A 17,767-nucleotide genomic window follows, 5' to 3' on the forward strand; every position below is an offset into this window, starting at 1 on the left:
CTAAGTTAGTAGTGCGTAAATACCTTAGCATTGTGAATCCCCTTCCTTGGCTTGGAGAAAAGCGTCAGCTAAATAAATAAAGTGGTTTTTTGACCTGTCCACCGTGTTCATTTCCTAGTAACCGCGAGCACCGTTAATATTAACTGACACTCTCTGTTACTGTGTTTTACTGTGCAGTACTCGTGTCTGGGCTGCCCGCACCGCAACATCTCCGTGCAAATACCATCTTATACTAATAGTGCGGGATACATTGTGTCTGCAGTGATACACAGTGAGTGACGCTGGACTTTCCCGAAAAACAACGTAATTATTTCTGCTGGTACCACATAGGCTGCGTGTTCGGTACTTAAAGGTGTCATAATATAAAGGCTAACCCCGAACTAAGAAAGAACTTTTCAAGAGAATTAAAAACGTCCCAACCCGAAATGAAAACGCTGATGTTAAAATAATAAAGAAGGCTACGAAAGCCAACGATACTGGGATGTAGAATGTTTTTACTGCAGTATTTCAGTGTAACTCCATAGACCATGGGCATGATGATCATGATGATGATGATGGCACGCGAGAAACGTGTGTGTAACGTAAAGATCCGAAAGTGCTTTTGCTGAATATATAATACAGCATAAAATCATGACATCACCACTGTACTTATGTATGTTTATGGTTATGCGAGATGTGTAGTTCTTCTTGGAAGCTGAGAATCAACGTGACTCTGGACCAGAGGTTCGACTGCCTCAGAAACAGGAGGGATAGGAGCGCACAGTCGGCAATTATTATTATTATTATTATTATTATTATTATTATTATTGTTGTTGTTGTTGATATGTGTCAGATTATGCTGTTAGAAGCGAACTAACTCACTGCACTTCAGTCAGAATCACACGTCTCCTAGTCATGTAATGCACACTTTTCGCTGAGATCATCATCTCGGAGATGATCATCACGTACGTCGCTTTTGGAGAAAAAGCGTCCGCTAAATGAATAAATGTACACGTAAATTCTAATTATTATTGGGATTTATCGAGCGCCTTCAGCGCCGCCGCGGCAACTCGTCTTTCCGAAGGTGTTACGAACGAACGAAGTCCACTGGCAAATAACTAAGCCGGGAATTACTCGAGGCTCGAGAAAACGGCACGAAGCGCAGAGCGGACGGCGGGACTACGAGTCCATTCATTGCAGCTCGAACTCTTCCTTCATATGTTGGGGACAAGTCTGCTCTTGTGCCGAGCTGCTGCTGCCTTGTTGTTTTGCCGCTCGGGGATGATGATGAGCTGGAAGGGAAAAGGCGCCGGATTCTTTGGAAGAAGCAGGTTGGAGTGTTTTAACGAGCATCCGCTGTTGTAACTGTAAATTGTCGCGGTAATTGTCACCCGTTTCATGATTCATTGACATTGATTGATTGTTTTTTAAGCGTCACAAACATCATTTCGCGCTGCTTCAAGCTGGTTCGTTTCCCGGAATTTTCCGGTCCAGATCTCGGCACGTACTAGACGTAGTACTACTAGGTAGAACTTCTGAGAAGAAGGTAGCAGCCAGGAAATTCAATTGTGTACTGTGTGTTCCACTGATGTTTGGATGAGTGACCCGGTGTAAGTAGTGTATCTAGCAGTGTAAGTCACCACGGTGAATAAGGTGTGTGGACTGGTAACACTACATAGAGTTCATTGGAAGTCGCTTGGAGAAAACTGCATCTCTGATAAATAAATAAATGTAAAAATTCATTTTGGGAAGAGCGCCAAAAGCCTTCTGGATGTATGTATTTTAGATTATTTGTTAATACTAATAATAGGCGATTTCATCTCTCATCATTCATTTTCCGTGAACCCCGTGGATGTTCTCCTCTCCACACGCACCGTTGTATCAACTGCGAGATCACGATTAAATATCAAACTGTCTGCATAATAACAAAGTACAATGCAATTAAGCCGCAAAACGTCAGAATTCCCGTATTTACAGCAACAACAGAGAAAAATCCAGTAAGGCTCCAAAGCAGGCTCTAGTTATAATCAAGCCAAGGTAAGCATTATTTTATCCAGAGTTTTTATTCTACTAGTAAAAGGTGTTCTCATTCTCATGTACCAAACAAGCTCAATCGTAAATTCATATTGACAAACATGCAACTTTTGGCGCATCAGTGTTATTTCCAGAGCGCACATACATCCCATTTGGGAGAATAAGGCTACATACTAAACTTCTTGAATGACTGAGAACTTCTTGTTGACTGGATTTAATCTTTCAGACAGGTAGCACACATAATCCAGTTATATCTGTTTGACCTTTAAAAGCAGAGATGGATGCAGGTAGAGATTTTGCATGGTTATAATACCATAGGGCTCTTGGAGTCACTATAACAGTACAGTGTAGCCAAATCATAATAATGCTCTCTTTTTACAAGGTGTGCAGAGATAGACCTTATGTTTCCAGTTTAACGAGGACCGTTTTTTTAATTTTCTCTGTCTGCTGTATGTCCAAACATGAACCTTACTCCAGAAACAGGTTGTCCAGAGATTTTTTGTGTTTTTTTTCTGAGTGCAGTATACCCACAGTCCTGAGTGAAACATGCTGCTTCGGTTTGCTTAGAGCTGGACCCACCTTTGTCCTTTTCTTGCTGAATCCTTGCCAGCCGTTTATTTCTGTGTGCTGGCCGTGGTGAAGTGGTAAAAGCTGCTACCTTGCAATGTAAAGTTTTCTGATTCTGACTACACCATCTTGCTGTAGCACCCTTAGTACTACAGGTCACCTGTATTGTACACTTGCTTGGGAAAAGGTGTCAGCTAAGTAAATGTTAGTAATATGTCCTATTAATGTGCTGCACAATGGAGGAACTAATGTTTCAATTCCACTCAGTTGAGCATTGATGCATTTCTATAGCTTAGTGGTACAATTTTTAATGCATTAATAATTTCTCAGTAAATTATGATGAGCACTCCCATCAGATATGCGGGAATGTACAACTGCCCATTCTGTACCCTGTTTTGTCTGTTACAAGACTTAACACATCCATAGAACGGCTTTGGGATGACTTTCAAAATAGAATGTGTTTCCAGCATTTATTGAACTTGCCTTGGATGGCCATAAATTAAATTGTCCTTGTCTTATGAGGACATGTTATATGTGTTTAGGAAGATTAAAATCAAGATGATCTGGAATATAGTTTGCAGTTACAGTAATACACACACACACATTTTCAGAACCGCTTGTCCCATACGGGGTCGTGGGGAACCAGAGCCTACCCGGCAACACAGGGCGTAGGGCCGGAGGGGGAGGGGACACACCCAGGACAGGACGCCAGTCCGTCACAAGGCACCCCAAGCGGGACTCGAACCCCAGACCCACTGGAGAGCAGGACTGTGGCCCAACCCACTGCGCCACCGCACCCCCTTACAGTAATACATTCTGTAGCTATTTCTTTTGGAAGCAGTATCTAGATTCACTTAAAAGAATGCAGTCAAAGAAATAGACGACTTGGAATATCCTTTTTATGGAACCAAAGTACTTATGAAATTAAATTAAATGAGAATGAAGATCTTCTGTGACAAATTTGAATCCGACTACAACCCTTGCAATTTGAATATAATATCTCATATCTAGGCTTGTCCTGCTGAAACCGGAATCTCTGCGGCTGTGTGAGGTTAAGTATACTCACTGTTCCTGAATGATACACCTCAACTGCTGACTTATCTGCAAAAGCATGCCTCAGTGGACTAAACCTTCATCAGTCTTGCCATGTCTAAATGTAAATTACTCACTTATGAACATATTATATTCTCTCTAAGTCCTCCCTCCTGTGTTTTTCACACAGGTCCTGTTGTGTCAGGCGACATTAGAATTGGCAGCATCTACCCACCATCTGTGTCCTCTTGGTGTACATCTTGATATATTCCTCCTCTGTCATGGAAAACCTAAGTGAACTGCAGAATCCACTTCTGGATAAGGCCAGTAGGCATGCTGGCAAGGATGACTACCAGTATGGGGGGGACTTCCTCGGCAATCAGGTCCAGGAGAACATCATCAACTACTTTGTCACAGGCAGCTGTGGGGGCAACAAAGCCAAAGCCCACCAGCTGTTAGATACCACATCACTACACCTGGGTGTGGAGGCCTTGTACCAGCCCAGTTTCATTCTCTGTAAGGATGACACCACCATTAGAATACAGGACTGCAAAAGTGAGAGCTGTGAGACCACTTTCACAGAAAGCAAGGAGCTGCTGGTGGACACTGTTAACCCTGAGAAATCCCAGGCTGTGCTGCTGGGTAACAGCGACATGAAGATCCAGACAGTGTCCTATGAAGTGGAAGAGGAAAACTACCTGGAGTGTGAGGTGAGAGACTATATGTAGATCAGTTTATAGTTCAAGATAATTGGCTGTGTCAACATGGAGACAAAGTTGGGGTTTTATGGAAAGAAGTACTTTTCAGCAGTCAAAATTCAATTTTTGACCTGCTTTGCACTACCTGTTCATATATATAAAGCTTTATTTTGTTTCTCAAAAGTACTGCAACAGGGCCCCTTCTGGAAATTGAACATACAATTCTCAAAGCCTTTCTTTAATGATTATGCTTCCTGCCTCTAATGCAAGATCACTCATTTTATATTTTATGGATATAAGTGTCATGCTGGGATAGTGGAAGCCAGAGCGATGGTGACTAAGACCCAAGTGCAGGCTCCATTTATTAACAACAAAAGCCAAGGAGTAAGACGAAGAGCTGTAGTCGGGGACAGACTGTCACGTCCACGCCCACAACACAAGCAACAACACCTGACTCCGCACTAGCTCATGAGTAATCGCTCACCCTATAAAGACCCTCTTCAGCTCCGCACCATTGTGGAATCTCGTTTGGGACAACCGCCCTTCCTCGTGTTACTACACTCTTGCTCTGTCCACGATCTCCGGTTTTTTTTGACTCTTTGCTTCATTCTCCGACCACATCCATGGATCCTCGTTCCTGTCCCGTTCGCCGATCCACCGACCCTTCGCCTGTCCCTGGTTTTGAGACCTTGTCTCTTCCCTCAACGTCTAACGAACAACGCTGCACTTGGGTTCAGCCGTCTCGGCTCCCTGTGTTCCGCATGACACAGATGTGGATCAGGCAATGAGCGTTCAGGGTTTCTTGGGACAGACAAGGGATGTAGAAGGTAAGACGAAGTGAAGGTCAGTAGCCAGGAGATCAGGAACAGCGAAGAGACAAAAATCATTATGCACAAGGGAGTCGCGGGTGCTCGAATGAGGTTCTGCAAGCAGGCATGGAATCCCGGTCCTTTTATCCCATGCCGCCTTGACAATAAGAGCAATTTGAATGCTTCATTAATGCTTATTCAATGCTTTAATTAAAACAGTGCTAGCCTTGAGCAAAGCTAGCTAGTGGAATATACCATTTTGATGACTTTAAGACATTCTTTCAAAGCTTATTTAGTCAGAGGTGATGAAAATGATATAGGAGTGCTGACCTGTTGGACACTTGAGAGAAAAGGCTTTGTCAGGGATATATGACATATTGGAGATATATGGTACCGAGGGAGTGGTTAAAATAAGTATAATATAGTTTTAGCTTTGAATACCCTGATTAATCAAGGGTTGAGCTTTTTGGAAAGGAGCTTGAGCTTGATATCTCTTGTGGTCAACCATAGCAGGAGGGAAGTGCTTTTTGTCTACTGATACCTTTTGCTTGCTGACAGCTGCTTGAAGATGTACATTGACTGATAACAAACCATTATGCCTACTCCCCTACTTATCCACAACTGGTATGTTGCTAGACTCAGGTCGCAAAGGGATGAGAGGAGGTTGATAACCTAGGACAAACTGGAATTGGATCATGCCTGTGGAAGAATGGTTTAAGAAGTTTTGTGGGTATTCTGTACAAGGTAGAAACCGACCTACAGTTGGTTACAGTATCTACAGAGATAATACCGTATATTTTGACTGTCAACTTGCCCAATAGTTTGCAGATGGTAACAAGAAGGGAGGCTAGCAGATATCTTCAACTTTGTGCAGAAGGCCTTGCAGACACAGGAAAATTACGTATCCAGTTAGGAAGCCTGTAATGTATAAACAGCCTTTCTACCAACTCAAGTGCAGTTGGGATTCCCGTGAGGTATATCAGCCTACACGATTTGGAAAACCTATCTATGATAACAAGAACAGAATTACAGATACCAGATGAAGGGAGATCACTGAGGAAATCTACTGTTAGATATGACCAAGGCTGGTGTGGGACCGAGATCAATTTCACCGGTCCAGAGAGGAGTTGTTGAGGGGATTCAACCCAGGTTCAGACTACAAAGGACTTAATAAACTCTGTTGTGTCTCATAGTAGTGTTGACCACCAAAACATCTCCAAAACCAGTTGCACAGTGTGTCATTCCTGGATGCCCTAAACTTCACAAACTATGTATCCACTGAAGGAGCTGAGAACAGGCTGATTGTGGTATATATACCTTGTCATACTGAGTCTGCGAAACTCTGATTTCTTCCATGATATTTTATTGGATTGGGGTCACAAAACAATTCAAGAAGAATATGGTGAACCTGGGAAGTCTGCTGTCAGGAATCAAAGATCTGCAATAGGGTGTCTGCTTTCCTGTTCTTTGATCTGGACCCACATTTAACCGTAAAGGGGGATCTACAAAAGAGCATGCCAGCTTGACTCTATTAGGCGTCCTAAGGTATTCCAGATTCAGGTGAATTGTGATCACCAAGAAAGGATGAAATTCCTGCTTCAACTAATGCTGGCACTCTTCCATGGCTAGCTTCATAGTTGGAAGTTCTCTGGCCCCCATCCCTATCTTTTAGATTTGCACTTCTACCACAGAAGCTAATTGTGGATCTGGTTGTATCAAAATGGGTGTGGTGGTGAACATCTGTTTTAGGTCATCAAAAGCACTGAACATTTTGAGAGTCCACTTGAAGAAAGGAAGTATCCTAGAAAAACACTGTGGAATAAACAGTATATCCAAGCAGTTAATTTTGTCACTCAGCTTTTCATTCATAAATGTCTGGGTAAAACACAGGAAGATCCACTAATCCGAAAGGTATGATCAGACACTTGTAATGCCCCATCACAGTTCTGATGGCAGTATTCCATATTTTGCAAGTTGAGAGCTCACAAATTGGCACCAGGTAGTGTTTTCACCCTGAGCCATGCTGCATAGGTCACCCAGCTGTCAAGTGCACGCTACCAAACAGAATCCCTTATTCACACCGGTGTAAAAGGTATGTGTGTTGTAACCATAGAAGAGGAAAAAAGTGTGTGCTCAAGTGAGGGGTGGATGCATTGTATGGAAAATGATCAATAAATATGTACTGGGTTGTGAAATGCATCAAACTTAATTACATGGCTGAAGATTTCTTTCCTCTCCTACCAGAGTGACTGCTCCAGTGACAGTGAAAGTGAGGATAACTTTGTTGTCATTCCCCCACAAGATCATCTGGGTCTGGCCATCTTCTCCATGCTCTGCTGCTTCTGGCCCCTGGGCATTGCTGCCTTCTACTTTTCCCAAGGGGTAGGACTGTCACGAGGCTACAGCCCCTGGGGCTTCCTACTGAGCTCAAGGGATATATTGGCTCATAGTTGTTATCCAAAAAGAGAATGGCATTTTTCAAGTCAGTCTTATGCTTGTACATTAAATAATGCTTTATTGTGCTACATAATGCTTAGCCGTTTATTGCTTTGCTACAACATTTATCCAGCATAACTAAAAACTTTGTGTATTTATAGACATTTATTTTCCAGTAAGACTTCTGATACCTTACTTGTAATGTAAATGTTGAGCCCAACCTGGTATTTCAACCAGCAACAATCAGATTTCAATTGCTTACCACCTATTTTAACTTATTGCCTCATAATGTGGCACCTAGAGTCAAAATGGATCACCTTCCTAAACTACGTTAAAGATCTCCTTCAGCTTCTTCAGCACAGTGTTGGGGTACTATCGCTTCATCTGCTAGTTCAGCTCCATGTTTTGATTCTATTGTAACATGTGTTCATTTTCAGCACTAATTATATTTTCTGACCTCAAATACAAAAGATGAGCACAAAAAATAACTGTAGTTTTTCTGTTTTAAAATATCTAGGTCAAAGATGCTTAGTATCGCATTGGTATCTGAGGCCATTCTGTGACTGACGTGTCCGTATGTCCCTGTGGGGTTCTGTGTAACAGTATATATCTAAAAAGGGTGGTGACTAATACAAAGGTTTAGCATGTGGATCAGTAATTGCAACAATTCATCAACAGATCTAAATATGCAATTTCAGTCATTTGCAGTCCTAGTATGGCAAAACAACACATACGTCAGTGTCACTAAGCAACAAGAAAAAATTTATATTTTCACAGATGGAAAGTTGCAGCAGTTCAGATGGGGAAACAGGGTCTTGTATAGTCATGGCTATATCAGCACAGAAAGACAGCTGGTAAAAAGAGTGCAGAAAAACCCAGGAAAAAGCACAATGCAAGCAGATTATGAGGAAACAGTAGGACAGAAATAGCTTTGAACCAGGAATCATATTTACATTCAGTTAATCTAAGAAAACCCCCTGAGATCCGAGCAAAAGTTAAATATCTAGGTTATTATGTGAGTTTATGTGACATCCTTCAGATCTTCTCCTTTACATGACTAATTCAAGTACTAATCAGAAACCAAGGTTGGAATTTAAATGCTCAATTCATACAATTTCTTATAGCGCTTAGAGTGAAGCTGAATAAAAATGAAGGCAAATTTAATGTGGAATAGGTTCACCAGACCTATTTTATTTTTCATATTGAACGTATTTCAGAAGAGAAGTTGTCACAGTGAAATAAATGTTAAAATGTGTGTAACAGAATAGAAAGTGTTCATTCAGTTAATCAGTCTTCACAACAAGACTGCAACATTAAATGCCTTTAATTGGACTAAATCTAATTGAGGTCCCAAGGAATAAGGACTTGTCTCTTTGAGGAGGTATGAACCTCTTTCCCTTCATTTTTTGCTCTTCTTTTGCAGACTAGCAGGGCCATCATCAAGGGAGACTTCCTGCTGGCAAGTGCCATGTCCAGAAGGGCCCTTTTCCTAGCTGCTCTCTCCATCACCATTGGGACAGGAGTATACGTGGGTGTGGTGGTAGCCCTCATAGCCTACCTGTCCAAGCCAGGGCACCATGTATAGGAAGGGTCCTGAGGTGACATTCCTGGCATAAGACACAGCATCTTCATCATGTCCTTCTGCCGCTTCTCCTGTATGTACCTGTTTGTCCAGGCCAGAGGAAGGCTCCTATAACAGAAGTGGGAAAAGCTTCTTGCAACTTGTTACAACTGATGCTTATTGTTATTTATTACAAATAAGTCTGATAACTTTCAGTCTTGCTGAGACCAAAAAACATTGGTTTATTTAATACCGAACAAACCCAGTGAAAAATCTGCTGTACCTTTCTAAATGTTAATGCAAGAAACATGTGGGCCAATGAGGTGATGAAAAACTCAAGGATTTTTGCAAGGAGTAACACAGAAGAATCATCAACCAACGGTAAAATACAAAATGTCAATTTTTTTTTTTTTTTTTGCATCATGTATTAGGATTATACTAAGAATTAGAATGTAAACTTGTGGTGTAGGTGTGTGACCTGTTCTCCTCTTAAAATGTTGTGTATTTGGGTTTTTATCTGAAAGTGGCTCCATCGTTTTCATTCAGACAAAATTTTCTTTAGCATTGAGAGATCTGCATAAATCAGGGTATGTTCACCACAAATTGTCAGTGGATTCAGTGCTTCTGAAATGGGAATTTTTGTTTTGTTGTCTGAAGTCTTTTTTTTACCTCTACATTAGAGCTAAGAGACAGATACATTCTTTGGACATATAAATTATTATTATTCTGAAATAAAGCATTTAAATACTGCAATGATAAAGATTCTTAATTCTTGGTCTATATCAAATATTCCCCATGGTTGAATTTTCAGCGGTTCATTTCAGGAACTTACTATTTGGTACTATAAACTGATGTGCTAGAAAGCCAAGTAATATGCAATTTCTTTTTGTTGTTTGGAAAACTGATTGACTGTCTAGTGCTGAGCCGTGACTGAAGAGTCAAGGCGATTTTATTTTGTGTGTGTGTGTGTGTGTGTGTGTGTGCTATAATAGCATAAAGTCCAGTGTGTAACTATGTAAGTGCATCCCGGCAAGGGCAGCGGTGGGGGTAAAATGTGCTAATAAAACTGACACCAGTTTGTTTGTCCTCCTGCACATTTTGTAATATCAGCATTTTTAAAGCTTCTCAATTCTGTGATATTGCTTTTCTTTTTCATAGACGACGTGCGTAAGACCTGATTTCGAGTATTCTTAATTATAAAGCCAAACGTAAGACGTTCACATACCAGGCTGATATAAATTAGGAGACCAAAAGGAACGTTAGAATTCCTGTCATTTTTCTTAGTTTCAAGGTTAAAATGCTGACTTTTTTATGAGAGACTAATATTCCCATTGTGCGCAGTGAACTGTTACAATGAACATTGCTCATTTATATTTGTCTGTGCAGTCTAAACATTGATTTTACCTGACATTTGCAGTTTCCAACTAGCTTTGCATAATTACATTTTGAATGATGTTCTGTGTTCGGAAGAACAGAACCTGTAGCAACGGAGACAGACAAATATAACAGGGAAGTTATTCTTTCCTTTGCACTTGTTATAGTCAGAAATGAAAGAGTAAACCTTTTCTTCACCATGACTAAGATAACCTCACGACACTGAGTTTGCAGTGCTAATTAGCAATTATTAAAATAATAGTTGAGATAAAATGCCAGGTGTTCTCCTGTGACCATCATCCAAAATGGCAAAAAATATTCAAGATATGACTGTTATAGCTCTTCATTGATTAGTTTGAAAAAATAAGGATTGTGAATCCTCAGCCTTTGTGTTCCCCATCCATCAGTTATCAAGAAGCATTTTTCCAATCCAGAGTCTTGATGGTCCAGACACTATCCCGGAAACGTGGGGTTAAATCAGGGCACACCTTGGATGGGATGCCAGTCTATCACAGGGCAAACACAATTACTGACACTTTGTGATAAGGATATTTATTTCTTTTTTATTATTTTTTTTTCCTACAATAAAAGTAAAATATTCCCAGTGGTCTCCAATTTTATCTGAGTTTTTACCCGGCCACAGTAAATGCAAAAGCATGAAAGAAGAAGGGACATACAAGAACTGATATTGTTTACGTGGCTCCAATAATGGCATGGATAATATGATTATTCATGGTAAATTGCATCGCTGATATGATAAAGAAATGTAGAATAGACTGGATTTCTGTTCTGCAGAAATCTAATCAATGCTGCATTTCAGTGTATCAGGTACAATGGAATAAGGAAATATCGTAATACCAATAACCCTGCTGGGGATGTGAATGACCTAAATGACAAACAGTGTCACTGCCTGGGGGGTCAGTCATCACAGATGTCACTTTGGAAAGCATGGGCTAGAGAGACTGGGAGCTGATGGGCGTCAGTCAAGTGAGGCATATTCCCAGCATGCTTAGCAATGACTTTGACACGTCACCTCTGACAACTACACCTGATGAATTCTGGGATTTTAACTGATTCTTAATACTTTCGACTCATAGCCAGGTTTGCAAAAATGCAGCTGCTGACATTTTACCGAGATTTCTCCTATTTCATTTTTTCAGAGCAACGTGATGTGTCGATGAAATGTTTTGCTGAGCGTATTGGAGTCCTTACAATTTGGTCTGGATGTGACGGGAGAAAAATGAGGAATGTGGAAATTCTCATAAATGTCCTACACTTCACATCTGGTGACTGGGGGAGGCTTCTCCTCACCTCCGTGTGGGTGCATTATATTTTTATTTGTCCCATAAGGTGCATCTGGAGGCTTAAAAGTGTTTCATAACCCCCAGCTGTGCACAGTGATCTTGGTGACTGTGGGATGACTATGGGATGACTGCCATACCTTCCCAGATCCACCACCAAGCAGAAACCTTCACACCATTCAACTTGACACCACCTTCACTATCATTTTGTACAGCTAAAATCATTTAAGGTAAAAATGTATACTATGGACGTGTTTTCTGACGCGTTCGGCTGTGGAATACGAACGTCTAACAGCACCGGGGCCGACAGCGCCGACTCACGTAGACTTCTGTCCCACGGCTGTTCCCACACACGCCTGCCTTTTCGAACACATTCTCACACTAACTGATTCCGTTGAGCTCAGCTCTCGAATAAAGTTACTCATTTACCATTATCTAATACCTCCCAAAGAGTTTTGATACCAGTTGTCACAGTGTAAACATCCGTCCACCTTAATATCACAGAAACCAACAACTGCTTACATCAGTAATTATGAGGACTGGAAGCATTTACACATTTAGCTGACGCTTTTCTCCAAAGCAACTTATAAAGCTACTTACAATTATTTACCCATTCATACAAGGGGAGTTGTATTGGAGTATTTTAGGGGGTGCGGTGATGCAGCAAGTTTGGCTGGGTCCTGCTCTCAGGTGGGTCTGGGGTTCGAGTCCTGCTTGGAGTGCCGTGCAACGGACTGGCATCCTGTCCTGGGTGTGTCCCCTTCCCCTCCAGCCTTGTGCCCTGTGTTGCCGGGTTAGGCTCCGGTTCGCTGCAACCCCGCTCGGGACAAGTGGTTTCAGACAGTGTGTGTGTATTCTATGGTGAGTACCTTGCTCAAGTGTACTCCAGCTGGAGGTGATTTTTGAAAGACCAAAAAATGGTGATGAGCCGAAAAACGAAGTAAAACCATTTGTGTGTTTGGAGAAGTGAAGTTCCCTTCCTTGCCGGACATGAAGATGTCACACGGTGGGACTTATAAAAGGTGTATCACTGGACTAAACATGTTACTCAAACATGGTTGAAAATCAAACCGTGCTGAAACTTCCAAAATTACAAACGTGCCATTCGCTTGAGAGGGTTACACATTCTTCTCAACAGTTCATTTTCTGGGCCCAGAATTAAGACCACATGGCACGAGCAGATGTGGTCAAACAGCGTGCGCTTTTCCGGCAGATAAACTCTTTCTCTTAACTCGAATGAGTTGCTTTGCTGAAGCTTGAATTCACTAACAAACCTCAATAATTTCCAGGGAATCTGCAGTTAAAAGCCATGAACAGGGGTTCTCCGTCAAGGCCTTTCTCTGAGAATAAAGCACACAGGACTCATTTCACAAGTTCTCAAGCCAAACCTCTGTATCTCCCGCTTTCACTTTTTCACTGTTGCTCAGATTCTTATGAAATCCATCACTTTCGACATTAAATGATATTTATTACTTAATATTTCCTTCTTGTTTTGACCCTGCTATTATCCTGCAAATGGCTATAATGATTAATCTTCATTTCAGGCTCATCATACAGGTGTGGTATAATTGGTTGAGGAACTCATTATCATCAAATGCTCCCCTGACCTCCCAGACTCAACAGTCACGCCTGGGAGCAGTTTGTTTTTCCTGGGTCATTTCATTTCATTTCATTTCAGTAGCAGTCTTAGGTTTCCTTTAATTTAATTAATAGTGTTAATACAACCCTCTTTAGGTTCATCACTGCTTTCCCATGTCTGATGATGCTCTATCATCGATCAGAAAATGGGTGTCTGTGTTTTCAGCAACCAGTCTCGAGCACAAACAGTGATGTGACTCCACCAAGAGGCCATGGAGAGTGATTAGCAGAAGGGTCAGGAGGTAAAAAATATTATATAGCTATTGAGTATTTCACTACTGTACATTATTTACCACTAGGCCAAGATGTGGCGATAATACTAATTAGTTACTACTAGTATTTCTATCCTCTATTTTTCCAGTAAACATTTTAAATATCTTAAAATAAAATGTTTTCATAGACATGAGCTTTACCTAATACAGTACTGCGACAATGCTGAGATTCATTGAAGATTTTTCTTTTGATGCTGTGTATGAATAACAGCTTTTTCACAATTTTATTAATTCACTGTATAACACCATATGTACCTACATAAACATAAAGCACATGAAAACTCTGTTATTACAAAATTGATGACATTAATAAAGAAATGCATTCTATTAAATGGCAATGCATACACAGATTTCTGCAAAATGCCTTTTCCCAGAATGGATCATGGCTTCAAGACTGATACTGTCAGAACATCCAGGTCCAAGGTTGTGAAAAAGGTGCCCAAATCATTTCCGAACAACATCTTGGCGAAGCATCCCATTGTCTGGAAACCTGTGCCTAAGGAATAGTTTTATAGATGTGTCCAGTGACTCAGGTTTGTGCTATTTTGATGGTGACATATTCGGTGCAGAATTCGTTGTTTTCTCCCTCCTGTTTACATCTTTGTTTCTGTCTAGATGGTTCACATAGGACCTCAGTATAGGTTAAAGTATTTTCACTGGTTTCCTGCACAGAGGAAAAAAAAGGTTATCATGCAGGGGTTATAATACAGTGCAGCAGGCTTTTGGGAAAATCGCCTTTACTCACGTTTACTGTTTCATATTGATTATTGGGGCTGTCAAGGTTTCCATCTGTGTCTCTTTGTCCATCTGCTGAGCGGCTGCAATTATTCACACTCTGTTCACACAAATCGACATAGACGGTTGTGAAACATAACAATAAACTTGCAGAAATAAAATCACGACATGCTTGAATAGTGTCGGTGTACTTACTTTGCTCCGACAGGGGCGATCTCCTGAAATACAGGAGCGTTAACATTAAAATGACATCTCTTGGCGGTTTATGTCAGCCACAGACTGCGGCAGGAATCAGTGAGAGACACATTTGTGCGGCTGTGCTGCCGTAGCGTGTCTTACCTGCTCTCCTCCTGAACTTCACCAGGAGGAGAAGACACACACTGATGATCATGACCAAGGCCACTGCAGCTACAGTACCTGGAGGAAAGAGAAGTGGAGAGCAGAACAGTGAGTGAGCGGAGAAGAGCGGATGTCGGCCCCGATCCTCCGTTTCCCCCCAGTAGCCTTAGAAAATGATTGCACTTCTCTAGAATCTTCAGCAGAACCTAAAAAGGACGTAATCACGGTTAATAAACACCTTTACTGTTGAAAAGATAAGAACAATTTTCTGTGCATCCATCTACATAGCTGTGTAGCTGAAACTGCCGTTCGGTTTGAAAGAGACAAGTAAGAAGTATATTAATCGATATTTTATATTACAGGCGTTCCACAAATAACAAAAGGTAAATAATGTGTTCACAAATTTCACAACGAACTCATGGCCGATTTGTTTCCCTCCTCCAGCTCAAGGGAAGAAGATTACATTATATCTATGCGAAGAGACAAGGATGTTACAAAACCCTTCCCTACCTGCTATCACGAACTTGTGTGGATCCTGGCTGGATTCTGTGAAAACAGATTACAGACAAAGGTTTGCGCATTTCTCGTAGGCATTCAGCGCCATTTCTTCTCTCTCTTTCTTTGTGGACGCTGAGATTGGTTTCTGCATATGGTGCACTGTCTACACAGACATCACACTGGCAATAGCACAACACAGTTCCATCACTAACAACACGAAGCCCTTAATACATAATACCACAGTATCACTTCCATATATTGTTTTGTTTGCTAATGAATGTGCTCTTTTTACTACAAATTATATAATAGGAGATGTTGATTTGAACATTGGGGGGGTGGGATGGTGCAGCGGGTTTGGCTGGGTCCTGCTCTCTGTCAGGTCTGGGGTTCAAGTCCTGCCTGGTATGCCTTGTGATGGACTGGCGTCCCACCCTGGGTGTATCCCCTCCCCCTCCAGCCCCCTGCCCTGCGCTGCCGGGTTAGGCTCCGGCTCGCCGCGACCCTGCTCGGGACAAGCAGCTTCAGCCAGTGTGTGTGTGTGTGTGTGTGTGTGTGTGTGAGATTTGAATGTTTTTTCCACTAGTTTAGTATTCGAACTTATGGTATTATTGAATTAATTTCAATATAACGGACTCTGGTTTCATGGCAGTAAAACTTTCACATGGAACTACATGGTAACAGAAGTAATTAATTATGACTAGTTAGAGTAGCCCAACCCTAACCCTAACCCAAACAGGAGGAGCGACTTCAATCCCTAGCAATCTCTGGCGCTAACCAGTAGACTACGAAAAAATAAACAAATGCTGAAAAGCATCAGCTGGTCATACCGGATATGCTGTAACTGTGTGATCCCTTCGCTTTTGACTCATTGAGCAACTGACACGTCCACTCTCTGTTGCTTGTCTCCTTCAGTTTGACTGTCAGAGTGATGTTACAGGGGGATTTGTGTTGCTGATGCCTGACGTCCGTCTGCATCTCAGTCCCTGTGTCACTGAGCCACTTCAGACTCACTTTATGAAATGGGACTTTATGACACCTTCCAGGACCATCATAGGTGTACAGCAGACACTGCAGGTTCATGGTGCCGTCAGCCATCCGTTGTGGACGAACTGAGAAACAAGAAAAGGAGCAACTTGTACAACTCAACAGTTAATGTGCAGTTTTTGCCCTGTTTTTTTTTTTTTTTTGGTGTGTGTGTGTGTGTGTGTTTTGTCAAAGAAACTTGAAATGCCGGTTAATTTTTACCGATCAGCAGTGACTCTACTACTATTCTGTCTCACAGTGTTTTAGAAGCAGAGACTAAAGAAACACTTACTAGTCAGAACGGACACATAAGCTTCGGTAATATCGGCCTGTCCTATTCGACAGGTGTACCGTCCACCATCTTCAGTGCTTACGTTATAAATGTGTAGAGAGCAGTCACGCCCCACACTTAGTCTTCCAGCTCTCTCCATGTATTTGAGGGTCAGATTTTCAGTCATTGTTGCTGTTGAATTTCTGCTATATATCCAAGTAATTAATCTGCGGGCACCAACACTCAGACTTCCGCATTTCAGAGTAGCATTATGACTTTCAATACTGTATACAGCAATGGTCCCTGCATTGATAAATGGGTAAGAAAACACAAAATGTTAAACAAATTATTTAATAAAAAAAAAAACTTTTCACTATGCCAAATAAATTGCATGCAGAGTGAACTTTTAAAGAGATAAAATCTTTCCACCTAATGAACATGTTAAAAATCAACGTATGCAGGTGTCTGCGACGGACTAGAAATAAATATTTCATATTGCTGGTATGTGACAAACTGTTGATGCAGGCTTTAACTCACTTCATTCATGTTCCCTTAACATGAACAGGTACACAGTACCTGCACACCACCTGCCACTTTGTTGGGATGCATACAGAACATGAACCACAACTAAATCATAAAAGACCCCAAAAAGGCTTGAAAACGACAGTGTAAATTTAGATATTATTCATAGTTTTCAGGGGCATCCTTCATTTTTTTTTGTCTTTTATACAATACATGACATGCTCTCATTCTCTTCATAGTTTTATACCCTGATTTTTAACTGCTTGCAACTCCCAGGGTTTTCAGTTTGAAATAGTTACTTAACATGCAAAAACAGACGTTGTGACTCTTATTATCTCGACATATTATTATTCTGACCCCGCACACTCTTGATAAAGTATTTTGTTGCAAGGCAATGTATTTCTTCACTGAAATACAAAGCACTCCAAAACTGCATGTAAAATGATTCGTCACTAAAAATACATTCTCTTCAAAGTGAATAATAAAAAAATACCCAACTGCATATTATATGTTAGTCATGATGGGGGGAAAAAGAAAAAACTAAAAATAAAAATAATAAACAAATAAAAATAATAAATCCATTACTTGTTCTTTCTTCATATAACAATTTTCCTTCCACTTTTTTAACTTTATTGGCATCCTCTCTCTAATCATTTCGTGGCATAAATAATTGTTAGC

At 41.1% G+C, this 17,767-nt stretch overlaps 2 protein-coding genes across 3 annotated transcripts; one reads left to right on the forward strand and one right to left on the reverse strand.

The window, feature by feature from the left end:
* Nucleotides 1–855: 855 nt before the first annotated feature.
* Nucleotides 856–9,481, forward strand: LOC108936698 (synapse differentiation-inducing gene protein 1-like). The gene is made up of 4 exons (XM_018756215.2): nt 856–1,310; nt 3,803–4,322; nt 7,364–7,501; nt 8,979–9,481. Exons 2-4 carry the CDS (start codon nt 3,894–3,896, stop codon nt 9,138–9,140), a joined length of 729 nt encoding a protein of 242 aa, XP_018611731.1. The 5' UTR covers nt 856–1,310; nt 3,803–3,893; the 3' UTR covers nt 9,141–9,481.
* A 4,507-nt stretch (nt 9,482–13,988) lies between these two features.
* On the reverse strand, nt 13,989–16,868 carry LOC108936696 (uncharacterized). 2 transcript variants are annotated; one of them, XM_029250625.1, is made up of 7 exons: nt 16,589–16,868; nt 16,101–16,382; nt 15,286–15,321; nt 14,776–14,853; nt 14,632–14,654; nt 14,447–14,536; nt 13,989–14,365 (listed from the first exon to the last, which is right to left on the reverse strand). In XM_029250625.1, the coding sequence occupies exons 1-7, from the start codon at nt 16,752–16,754 to the stop codon at nt 14,231–14,233; spliced, it is 810 nt and encodes a 269-aa protein (XP_029106458.1). In that variant the 5' UTR covers nt 16,755–16,868; the 3' UTR covers nt 13,989–14,230. The 2 variants fall into 2 exon arrangements, with proteins under 2 accessions (XP_029106458.1, XP_018611729.2); XM_018756213.2 differs by having other exon boundaries at nt 16,671–16,736.
* Nucleotides 16,869–17,767: the final 899 nt, after the last annotated feature.

This window comes from Scleropages formosus, chromosome 3 (assembly GCF_900964775.1).
Source record: "Scleropages formosus chromosome 3, fSclFor1.1, whole genome shotgun sequence".
Lineage (NCBI taxonomy): Eukaryota > Metazoa > Chordata > Actinopteri > Osteoglossiformes > Osteoglossidae > Scleropages > Scleropages formosus.